This window comes from Cetorhinus maximus, chromosome 8, assembly GCF_964194155.1.
Source record: "Cetorhinus maximus chromosome 8, sCetMax3.hap1.1, whole genome shotgun sequence".
NCBI lineage: Eukaryota > Metazoa > Chordata > Chondrichthyes > Lamniformes > Cetorhinidae > Cetorhinus > Cetorhinus maximus.
In genome coordinates, this window is record NC_135886.1 from 43080614 (window position 1) to 43093219 (window position 12606).

The 12606-nt window shown below is 44.2% G+C and overlaps 1 protein-coding gene across 2 annotated transcripts in view; it reads right to left on the reverse strand.

The window, feature by feature from the left end:
• The window catches only part of bltp3a (bridge-like lipid transfer protein family member 3A), a 153297-nt gene that overhangs the window by 18461 nt on the left and 122230 nt on the right, over positions 1-12606 (reverse strand). For both annotated transcript variants that reach the window (XM_078546733.1, XM_078546732.1), the window contains 3 exons: positions 8544-8734; positions 1024-1193; positions 252-402 (listed from right to left, as the gene is read on the reverse strand). In XM_078546733.1, the coding sequence (XP_078402859.1) occupies positions 252-402; positions 1024-1193; positions 8544-8734 (512 nt within the window). The remainder of the gene's footprint in view (positions 1-251; positions 403-1023; positions 1194-8543; positions 8735-12606) is intronic.

Consider the following 12606-nt stretch of genomic DNA (forward strand, 5'->3'; position numbering starts at 1 on the left):
AGTATGTAAGAATGACTGATGTCCTTTCATGGTAGGAAGGGGTTTTTGGTGCTCAAGCTACAATATTAAATAGGCTTGGAAGATCAAAGGTGAACAGCTGACTTCCAGGAAAACCCTGGCAATTCTTTTCCTGTCTTACGAATGTATTGTAACTTTTAGGAAGGAACTCCAACTAAAATCATTAAAAGAACAAGTCACAGTAATAACCATTAATTGCATTCCTAACGGTGATTTTGCCTTCTGTTTCTCACCAGTTGTATGGCTGCTCAGAAACTGCTGCGCTCCCATGTTGCCCAACTGGTCAAGAATCACTTCCTTTGCCTGAACACCAATGGAAAGGTCATCACCTCTTATGTCAATCCCACAATTCAAATCAAATATCTTCAGCAACAACACGGAAGCCTGGGAAACAAAGCAGTAACTTAAATTTCAACATTTAAAGATATACATGAAAAATATGCACCATACTCCTTTCGAAAGCATCAAGGAATCCAATACTCATTTGACTGTCGAAAGGTGTTAAACATTCTGTCACAGTAGTAGCGGCATAGAATCGTACAAAGGAGGCGGCCATTTGGCTTGCCTATTAACAGCTATCCAATTAGACTCATGTTCCTGCTTTTTCCCCACGGTCTTGCAAAATTTGATCTTGTGGGTGGACTACCTTTAGCTACAAAAGCAAATGAACTGCTGAATTAGTTGCTGTCGCCCCACACCACTCCTCCCCGCCACCTCTCCAACACCATGCGAGTTACTTTGCTCCTCCAATATAAGCCACAGGTATTCTTTAGCTGAGAGAATGAGATCTTCTGAATTACACAGTTTTCAACACAACTTCACATATATGGATGGCTGGCAGAAGGCTTAGTCAAACAAGCAAGATGTACATCCAGTTTTACCTTCTGGCATCTTCATCTTGCGTACCAGTCGACAACAGCAAGAGCTTAAAGTCAGCTATTTAGGCTACCAAGTACAAAACTTGAAACACCAAGAAAGTTATCATTGAAGTAAACAAATCCTCACCTGCTCTGCATTAGAATCCTCCTCACTCTGAGTTGATGAGCTGGTGATGGTAGGTTTGTCAAAACCCTCTGCTCTATGTCCTCCATCTACACATTCCAGACTCGGATTACTGCCCATTCCACCTGCCATATTTATGCTGGTATCTGGAGGAAGAGATTCCTGTCCAGATTCTAAGAATTAGAGGTTCAAGAATCAATACTAGAGCTACCAAAAGAATGATTATTTAACCTGTTAGTCAAGCTTTCAATGCAAATAAAGAGCACAAATTATTAATAAGATGCGATGTTTAACATTTTAGGTTCAAAAAACTGTGGTGTTTTTACATGGCACCAAGGTTACAAAGGATCCAAATGGATGAGGATTGACCCGAGCCAGAAGGCGCCATCATCCTTTCAATTTGAACAGATTGATTTTCAATTAGTGAGTTTCCTAACATTCACTCCCCAAAGGCATGAAAAACTGGTGCCCTTTGGACATTAGGCAAAATTCCAAATCTCTCAACCAAGTTGAGAGGTTTTAAAAAAAGGATATTAGAAAAATCCTTCCAAAGAAATTGGATGTAGCTATGCATTATAAGTACCAAGACCAGCAAAGGTTTATGCAGCTGGCGAGCCAACATGAAGGAGTCAACAATTCCATTATAACTTTAGATCCTAAGAGCATAATTTTAACATTGCACTTAGTCCCATGAAGGGAAGAGTCCAGCCAGTGGAGATCCTTGGACACAATCGAGTAGCGCACAGATTTTGATGCCTTAACCAATTGTGGTTAACCAATTTAAAAATCATGGCAATAAATAATTATGGTGATGCGTGGTGATGGATAAAAAGCACTGGCCATTAGGCTCTCAAAGTGCCAGGTTACATCTATCGTTTGTGTATAGTTAATATCTCTCAGTCCTGACAGCATTTGGGGACATTATAGTTGACCTGGACACTCTGGACGAACAATTAAATAAAAAGTACAAAAAGAATCAGCCACAATATCCAATCCAATCTATCCAGTGATTTAACAGTGAACAACAGCATAAGGTTTAGTGGAATACCCAGCTTGGTTGTAGATCCTGCTGAGATTTACTATCTCGGCTCACACACTGGGAATGAGTCTAGTCTGGTAGGGCTGACAGAGGTTGTAAATTTAGCGTGGAAACCAGCTGAGAGATGGCCCACGTAGAGTGAAATGTAGTGTCAGCAACGTCCATGCAAACCTGCCCACTGAAAACCAATGGGAGATTTGGATTAACTTCATAGAAATAAAATTCAGATGCAAGACATTCGTCTGAATTGAGACTATTATTTATGGCAGAACTGAGATTGCCATTATATGTAAATAGAATACCAAGCACAGAAAGAGGTGTTTAGGCCAAAATGGTCTGTGTTGGTGTTTAATACTCCACACAAGTCTCCTTCCACTCTATCTACCTCATCTCAGTTTTACAGCATATCTTTCTGTTCGCTTTTATCTTATGTACTGTTCAGTTTCCCTTTGAAAAAAAAAATTTTTTAGTCATTCATGGGATGTTGGTATCATTGGCTAGGCCAGCATTTATCGCCCATCCCTAATTGCCCTTGAGAAGGTGGTGGTGAGCTGCCTTCTTGAACCGCTGCAGCCCATGTGGTGCAGGCACATCCATGGTGCTGTGAGGGAGGGAGTTCCAGGATTTTGACCCAGCAACAGTGAAGGAACGGCAATATAGTTCCAAGTCAGGATGGTGAGTGGCTTGGAGGGGAACTTCCAGGTGGTGGTGCTCCCATGTGTCTGCTGCCCTTGTCCTTCTACATCGTAGTGGTCTTGGGTTTCAAAGGTGCTGTCTAAGGAGCCTTGGTGAGTTCCTGCATTGCATCTTGTAGATGGTACACACTGCTGCCACTGTACGTCAGTGGTGGAGGGAGTGAATGTTTCTAGATGGGGTGCCAATCAAACAGGCTGCTTTGCCCTGGATGGTATCAAGCTTCTTGAATGTTGTTGGAGCTGCACTCATCCAGGCAAGTGGAGATTATTCTATCACACTCATGACTCGTGCCTTGTAGGTAGTGGACAAACTTTGGGGAGTCAGGTGGTGAGTTACTTGCCACAGGATTCCTAGCCTCTGACCTGCTCTTGTAGCCACAGTATTTATATGGCAAGTCCAGTTCAGTTTCTGGTCAATGGTAATCCCCAGGATTTTGATAGTGGGGAATTCAGCGATGGCAATGCCAATGTCAAAGGGAGATGGTTAGATTCCCTCTTGTTGGAGATAGTCATTGCCTGGCACTTGGGTGGTGCAAAATGTTACTTGCCATTTGTCAGCTCAAACCTGCATATTTTCCAGGTCTTGCTGCATTTGGACATGGGCTGCTTCAGTACCTGAGGAGTCGCAAATGGTGAACATTGTGCAATCAGCAGTGAGCAACCCATTTCTGACCTTATGATGGAAGGAAGGTCATTGATGAAGCATCTGAAGATGGTTGGGCTGAGGACACTGCCCTGAGGAACTCCTACAGTGATGTCCTGGAACTGAGATGATTGATCTCCAGCAACCACAACCATCTTCCTTTGTGCTAGATATGACTCCAACCAGTGGAAAGTTTTCCCCTGATTCCCAGTGGCTCCAGTTTTGCTAGGGCTCCTTGATGCCACACTCAGACAAATGCTGTCTTGATGTCAAGGGCAGTCACTCTCACCTCACCTCTGGAGTTCAGCTCTTTTGCCCATGTTTGAACCAAGGCTGTAATGAGGTCAGGAGCTGAGTGGCCCTGGCAGAAGCCAAACTGAGCTTCAGTGAGCAGGTTATTGCTAAGCAAATATCACTTGATAGTGCTGTTAATGACCTCTTCCATCACTTTACTGATTGGGAGTAGACTGATGGGGCGATAATTGGCCAGGTTGGATTTGTCCTGCATTTTGGGTGCAGGACATACCTGGGTAATTTTCCAATAGCCGGGTAGTTGCCAGTGTTGTAGCTGTATTGGAACAGCTTGGTGAGGGATACGGCAAGTTCTGGAGCACAAGTCTTCAGTACTTTTGCCGGACTGTCAGTGTCCATAGCTTTTGCAGTGTTCAGTGCCTTCAGCCATTTCTTGATATCACGTGGAGTGAATTTGAATTGGCTGAAGGCTGGCATCTGTGATGGAGACCTTTGGAGGAGGCCAAGATGTATCATCCACTTGGCATTTCTGGCTGAAGATTGTTGCAAATGCTTCAGCCTTACCTTTTGCACTGATGCGCTGGGCGCTCCCATCATTGTGGATTGGCATATTTGTGGAGCCTCCTCCTCCAGTGAGTTGTTTAAATGTCCACCACTATTCACGACTGGATCTGGCAGAGCTTAGATCTGATCTGCTGGTTGTGGAATCACTTGGCTTTGTCTGTCACTTGCTGCTTATGCTGTTTGGCATGCAAGTAGTCCTATGTTGTAGCTTTACCAGGTTGAGGCCTCATTTTTAGGTATGCCTGTTGCTGCTCCTGGCATGCCCTCCCGCACTCTTCATTGAACCAGCGTTCACCCTCTGGCTTGGTGGTGATGGTAGAATGGGGGATATGCCGGGCTATGAGGTTACAGATTGTGGTTGAGTACAATTCTGCTGCTGCTGCTCATGGTCCACAGCACCTCAGGATGCCCAGTCTTGAGCTGCCAAATCTGTTTGAAATCTATCCCATTTAGCATGGTGGTAGTGTCACACAACACAATGGAGGATAACCTCAGTGTGAAGACGGGACTTTGTCTCCACAAGGACTGTGCAGTGGTCACTCCTACCGATACTGTCATGGACAGATGCATCTGTGGTGAGGATGAGGTCAAGTATGTTTTTCGCTTTTGTTGACTCCCTCACCACCTGCTGCAGGCCCAGTCTTGCAGCTATGTCCTTTAGGACTTGACCAGCTCGGTCAGTAGTGGTGTTACCGAGCCACTCTTGGTGCTGGACATTGAAGTGCCCCACCCAGAGTACATTCTGCACCCTTGCCACCCTTAGTGCTTCCTTCATGTGCTGTTCAACATAAAGGAGTATTGATTCATCAGCTGAGGAGGCATGGCACACGGTAATCAGCAGGAGGCTCACTGCCCATGAGACTTCATGGGGTCAAGAGTCGATGTTGAGGACTACCAGGGCAAGTCTCTTCCAACTGTATACCACTGTGCTGCCACCTCTACTGCGTCTGTCCTGCCGATGGGACAGGACATACCCAGGGATGGTGATGGTGACATCTGGGGCATTGTCTGAAAGGTATGATTCGGTGGGGATGACTATGTCAGTCTGTTCCTTGACTAGTCTGAGAGACAGCTCTCCCAATTTTGGCACTGGCTCCCAGATCTTAGTATGGAAGTCTGCAGGGTCATCAGGGCTGAATTTGCCTTTGTCGTTTCCGATGCCTAGGCCAATGTCAGGTGGTCTGACCAGTTCCATTCCATTTAGAGTGTTTGATACAACTGAGTGGTTTGCTAGGCCATTTCAGAGAGCAATTAAAGAATCAACCACATTGCTGTGGGTTTGGAGTCACATGCGGGCCAGGCCGGGTAAAGACAGCCGATTTCCTCCCCTAAAGGACATTAATGAACTAAATGGGTTTTTAAGACAATCAACAATGGTTTCATGGTAAAACAAAAACAGAATTACCTGGAAAAACTCAGCAGGTCTGGCAGCATCGGTGGAGAAGAAAACAGTTGACGTTTCGAGTCCTCATGACTCTTCGGTAGAACTGAAGTATAGTTAGGAGAGAGGTGAAATATAAGCTGGTCTAAGGTGGGGGGCGGGGGGAGAGAGAAGTTGAGGGTGGGGTGGTTGTGGGGATAAGCAAGCAGTGATAGGAGCAGATAATCAAAAGATGTCACAGACAAAAGGATCAAAGAGGTGTTGAAGATGGTGATATTATCTAAGAAAAGTGCTAATTAAGAATGGATGGCAGGATACTCAAGGTACAGCTCTAGTGGGGGTAGGGTGGAAAGACTAACAAAGTATTAGTTGTAGATTTAAAAATAATGGAAATAGGTGGGAAAAAAAAATCTATATAAATTATTGAAAAAAAAGGGAGGGGGAAGAAATGGGGTGGGGATGGGGGGAGGGGGAGTTTAAGATCTAAAGTTGTGAATTCAATATTCAGCCCGGAAGGCTGTAAAGTGCCTAGTCGGAAGATGAGGTGCTGTTCCTCCAGTTTGCGTTGGGCTTCACTGGAACAATGCAGCAAGCCAAGGACAGACATGTGGGCAAGAGAACAGGGTGGAGTGTTAAAATGGCAAGCGACAGGGAGGTTTGGGTCTTTCTTGCGGACAGACTGCAGGTGTTCTGCAAAGCGGTCGCCCAGTTTGCGTTTGGTCTCTCCAATGTAGAGGAGACTGCATTGGGAGCAACGAATGCAGTAGACTAAGTTAGGGGAAATGCAAGTGAAATGCTGCTTCACTTGAAAGGAGTGTTTGGGCCCTTGGACGGTGAGGAGAGAGGAAGTGAAGGGGCAGGTGTTGCGTCTTCTGCGTGGGCATGGGGAGGTGCCATAGGTGGGGGTTGAGGAGTAGGGGGTGATGGAGGAGTAGACCAGGGTGTCCCGGAGGGAACGATCCCTACGGAATGCCGCCAGGGGGGGTGAAGGGAAGATGTGTTTGGTGGTGGCATCATGCTGGAGTTGGCGGAAATGGCGGAGGATGATCCTTTGAATGCGGAGGCTGGTGGGGTGATAAGTGAGGACAAGGGGGACCCTATCATGTTTCTGGGAGGGAGGAGAAGGCGTGAGGGCGGATGCGCGGGATATGGGCCGGACACGGTTGAGGGCCCTGTCAACCACTGTGGGTGGAAAACGTCGGTTAAGGAAGAAGGAGGACATGTCAGAGGAGCTGTTTTTGAAGGTAGCGTCATCAGAACAGATGCGACGGAGGCGAAGGAACTGAGAGAATGGGATGGAGTCCTTACAGGAAGCGGGGTGTGAGGAGCTGTAGTCGAGGTAGCTGTGGGAGTCGGTAGGCTTGTAATAGATATTGGTGGACAGTCTATCATCAGAAATTGAGACAGAGAGGTCAAGGAAGGGAAGAGAAGTGTCAGAGATGGACCATGTGAAAATGATGGAGGGGTGGAGATTGGAAGCAAAATTAATAAATTTTTCCAGGTCCTGACGAGAGCATGAAGCAGCACCGAAGTAATCATCGATGTACCGGAGAAAGAGTTGTGGGAGGGGGCCGGAGTAGGATTGGAACAAGGAATGTTCCACATACCCTATAAAGAGACAGGCATAGCTGGGGCCCATGCGGGTACCCATAGCCACACCTTTTATTTGGAGGAAGTGAGAGGAGTTAAAGGAGAAATTGTTCAGTGTGAGAACAAGTTCAGCCAGACGGAGGAGAGTAGTGGTGGATGGGGATTGTTCGGGCCTCTGTTCAAGGAAGAAGCTAAGGGCCCTCAGACCATCCTGGTGGGGGATGGAGGTGTAGAGGGATTGGACATCCATGGTGAAGAGGAAGCGGTTGGGGCCAGTGAACTGGAAATTGTTGATGTGACCTAAGGTTTCATGGTCATCATTAGACTTTTAATTCCAGATTTTTATTGAATTCTAATTTCCCCATCTGCTGTGGTGGAATTCAAACCCAGGTCCCCAGAGCATTACCCTGGATTACTATTTCAGCAACAATACCACTATGCCACCGCCTCTAAGCTATTTGCTTCAATCTCTTCTTGTTTCACATTCTAACCACTAACTAAATGCATTTCTCATATTCCTGTTGAATTCATTAGTAATTTACTCAGGGGATCGGAAATAATATTTTTAAAGGATTGAAGATTGGCCAGGAAATTTTCTTTTGTGGATGTCAGGATATAACTAGTGGAGTACTACAAAGATCAATGTTTGGCTCTCAGCTAATTATGTCACGTCCAAGTCTTCACTTAACTGTCCTGTCTGCAAGTTTTATCATTTCTTCTTGTATTATGTTGCATTCTTCTTGTTAGTAGTTTGTAATGATTGGTGAATTTTGATATGAGTTACTTGCTCTTTAGTCCAAATCATTAATGTAAATGAACAGCGGTCCCATCACTGATCCTTGTGGGACACTGCTTTCCACATTCCTCTAATCTGAATATCTAGCCTTGACCCCTGCTCTCTGCGTTCTATTTTTTCCAGCCCATTTGCTATCCATTCAGCGACTTGCCCTCCACATGCCCTGACCTACGTCATGAGTCTACCATGTGCTTTCTTATCAAAGCTGTTTGCAATGTAACATTAGAGGCATGGTACGCAAGACGACAAAAACATTGGCACTCATTGTAGCTCAACATTAACTGGCCACTTAGGATCTTCGCATATATCTCAAACATTTGATCCATAAAGTGACAAGAGTGTCATTACAAATATTTTTCTGCTTCTAACCAGAAATACTTCCAATACACTTGCTTTCATTTGGTTATCAAATAAGCCCTTAAGGCATTAATTCAACAATACTGCAAGTCACTTTCATTCAGACTTTCCATTCCAAAGTCAGTTAGTGCTGAAATCAAGAAAATTCACACAATATTTTTCTCTACATTTGCCGGGCAATGATTCTATGTAAACACAATATGTACCTGCTTCCAGGAGGATAACATACTTCTCACTGCTGTCACTGTCCACAGATATTCGATCTTCTGTCAGGCTGCCATCAAGTGATGTAGCATCCAGGGAATGCTGCGAATTGGTACGTTTCATGTTTAAAAATCGCAGTTTGGTGCTGGATAAGGAGGAGGATAAACTGTCTTCACCTTTAGACAGCTGTTCTCTTCAGAAAAAAAGGAAACTTGGATTTAATCAGGAGTAGTGGCAAAATATAGATATGCTGTAACAGGGCTCAATACGGAACAGTACTTAATTATGTTTAAGCTGTCTACAAATGAAAACTTTTGTTTCAGAACCATAGAGTGAAGAAGCATATCTGAAAAGCATTGTACATGCTGAATAAATCTCAGCCAACTAATCACAGTTTTGCTATCACTTAACTGACTCAGCCCCAAGACCAAACCTCCACCAAAACCTGGAACGAGGCTGGAATTTCCTATTTTCCACAGACTATTTGTGATGTGTTTTAGAACATGGTTTGAGTAAACTAGATTAAAGTCTGTCTACTTCATTCAGTGGGCTGTTGGAATACGGAATCTTTCATCTCAGGGAGAGGGAGATGATTGCAGAGGGAATAGTTTTTGTCCCTACCTCCTCTGTCACAACATATCCTGAAAACCTTCTCTGATCCAAGGAGAACAGCCCTAATCTTTCCAACCTCTCCTCATGACTCACACCCCTTATCCCTGGTAACAGTTTGGTAAAGCTCCTATCCATCTTTAAGGTCTTTCCACCTTTCCTGATGTGTGATACCCTTAACCGTCCACAATACTTCAACTGAGGCCTAACCAGTGACTTAAAGTTCCAATGACTGAAATGAAGTTCAGGGAAGTGTCTCTCAGTAGTACAAATCCCTTGGTAAACCAAACGTGATTACAAAGGTAAAGAAAGAAGTGGTTTGAAAAGTATAACCTTTCAGAAATAGCCAAATGAAATTAAAGATTTACTCAACAGCACCAAATTATAAAAAGGAGCTTGAAGGAAAAGTTTTCATTCACGTTGGCAGCCAAAAACAAAAGAAATCTTAAGGAAAGAGGAGTTTGGAGCATAAGAAAAAGGTAGCGCTGGCCTGATGTAAACAGCAACTTGCATTTATTGTACCATCAATGTAAAAATAAAAAATCCTAAGGCACGTCATATTGGTGTAATGAAGACACAGGATGTCAAGCCAAAAACATTAGGAGGTCCCCAACGATTGTTTGATCAAAGGTGTAGAACTTGTTTTGGGAGAGAGAAGTGGAGAGGCAGAGGGTTTTAGGGAGGAAATTCCAGACTGTAGGATGTAGGTAACTGAAGAAACAACCAAAAGTGAGGTAGATGGGGAAGAGAGGAGGGAAAAGAGATCCACGAGGCATTAATGGAGGAATACAGAGTTCTGAGTGGGGGATGATGGGAGTGGGGGAGGGCAGTGGTGGTGAAGACTGAACATTCCAGAATTAGCTGTTTCTCGAGCCAAGTTGTTCCAGTAGAGCTGTATCACTGGCATCTAACTGATAAGTTGGAAATTTGCAAAGCTATATCCTGTTCACAAAAAGCAGAACAAATCCAATCTGGTCAATTTCACCCAGTCTATCCCCAAAGTGATGGAAGGTGTTGCTGACACTGTTATTAGCTGACACTTAGCAATAAATGGCTCACCGATGCTAAATTTGGATTTCACCAGGACCACTCGGCTCCAAACTTCATCACAGATTTGACTCAAACATGGACAAGAGCTGAATTCAAGAAATGTTCTTGCAGAAAGCCATTACAGACATGATGGGCTGAATGGCCTCCTACTGTGCTGCAACCACTCTGATTCCGGTGAGAGTGACTGCCCTTGGCATCAAGTCAGCATTTCCTGAGTGTGGTGACAATAAACTGCTCACTGCAGCTCAGTTTGGGTTCTGCCAGGAACAATCAGCTCCTGACCCCATAACAGCTTTGGTCCAAACATGGACAAAAGAGCTGAACTCCAGAGGGGAAGTGAGAGTGACTGCCCTTGACATCAAGGCAGCATTTGACCGAGTGTGGCATCAAGGAGTCCGAGTAAAATTGGTAAAGTTTATGGGAATCAGGTGAAAACCTCTCTACTGGTTGGAGTCATACCTAGCACAAAGGACGATGATTGCGGTTGTTAGAGGCCATCTCATCCCCAGGACATAGCTGCACGGGTTCCTCAGAGCAGTGTCCTAGACCCAAGCATCTTCAGCTGCTTCATTAATGACCTTCCCTCCATCACATGGTCAGAAGTGAGGATGTTCATTGATGATTGCACAGTGTTCAGTTCCATTCACCCCAATTCGTTAATGAAGCAGTCTTTGCCTGCATACTGCAAAACCTGGACAAGATTTATGCTTGGGCTGAGAAGTGGCAAGTAATAACTGTGTCATGCAAGTGCCAGCAATGACCATCTCGAACAAGAGAAACCTAACCAACTCATGACATTCAGTTGCATTCTCCCTCTCTTCAGATACCATGCCCTGATAGGATGTTGGTGACCATGGATCTCCATGTTAATCTTGCTCTGGAAATGTGGACCAACTTCATTGGTGGTCCAGTCATCCAGTTTGCGAGGCTCTTTAGAAAGATCATTTTTCATCTACCTCGATCTCTTTTACCATTGATCTTTTCCATCAACATCAGACTTTCTAAATCTAGATTTATACATGCCCAAGAAATTCCAACCGTCTCTTCCTGATCTTGGTCAGCAGAGTTCTTTTAGACTCAGATTTTACTCGCACCTCTTCACTGGTAGTGTGACTTGCCCAAAATATCTTCATTATTTGCCTCAAAAACCATAACTCTAGCCTCAATTCTTCTGTACACTGCTTCACTGGTCGGCCAACGCTCACTTTCACGTCAAACTTGGTGTGATGTAGCATTCCAGGATTTTCACCTTTGTTTTCATGGTTAATTTTGAGCTGATCATAATCTTTTTCATTTTTTAAAAATGCATCTTTGGCCATTCCAATCCTTGGTCTTATTTCTTGGTCACACTTTCTAGCCGACGTTAACATACTTCCTCAGTAACAAAATTTATCTACCTGTGTGACCTTTTCATTCTTCACTGTGATCATACATTCTGGTCGGATTTTCTTTTTGGACATGACTGGGCATTTTGTTTTCTTACAATTTACGCTCAGCCCTTTCTTCTCGCTTTCATTCACTACCCTATCCAAAATCTTTTGCAGTTTCTCTTCAAAGTTGGCAATATGAACAATGTCATTGGCGTATCTTATATTATCATGGTTGTAACCTCCAACTAATAATCCAGGAATGTCTTCAATCTCTAAGAATATTTCCACTGTCGTTCTCAACTTTTTATAGCTAAAGTTTGGTCCCAATAAAGGTTTATCACTAAGGTCTTTGCCACCAAGGTCAAGAAACTCTAACACGCTCATCAGTTCTTCATGTTTCACCTTATCAAATGCTTTACTATAATCAAAACAGATGAATACATCTTTTTTAATCACTGTGGCTCTGATAGCATGCTACCATAAAGATAGCATTTCTCATTCCTCTATCTTCTACAAAACCATACTGAAGAGCTGAAATTTCTGACAATCTTGCTCCTGGCCCTATTCATCGGAGCTCAAAGGAGGATCTTAGATCTTAGCTGCATTACTATTGCCAAATTTCCCCCATCAGCAGGCTGGGAGGGTCATCATTGGCCAGAAATGGAACTGGATCAACCATTTAAATACTGTGGCTCTAAGGGCAGGTCAGAGGCTACATACGCTGCAGTAATCAACATCTCCTGACTGCCCAAAGCATGTGCACCATCTAAAAGATACAAGTCAAAAACGTGATAGGAACCCTTCACTTGTCTGGATGAGTGTAGCTCCAACAACACACCAGGACAAAGCAGCTTGCTGAATCGGCACCCATCCACCTCTTTAAACATCACTCCCTTCACAGAACACACTGTGGCTGCAATGTGCACTCTCCACAAGATGCACAACAACAACTTGTCAAGGCTTTTCAATTTCCTGCGCTGCAACCTCTACCACTTTGAAGGATAAGGGCAGCAGGTGCATGTGAACACCATGACCT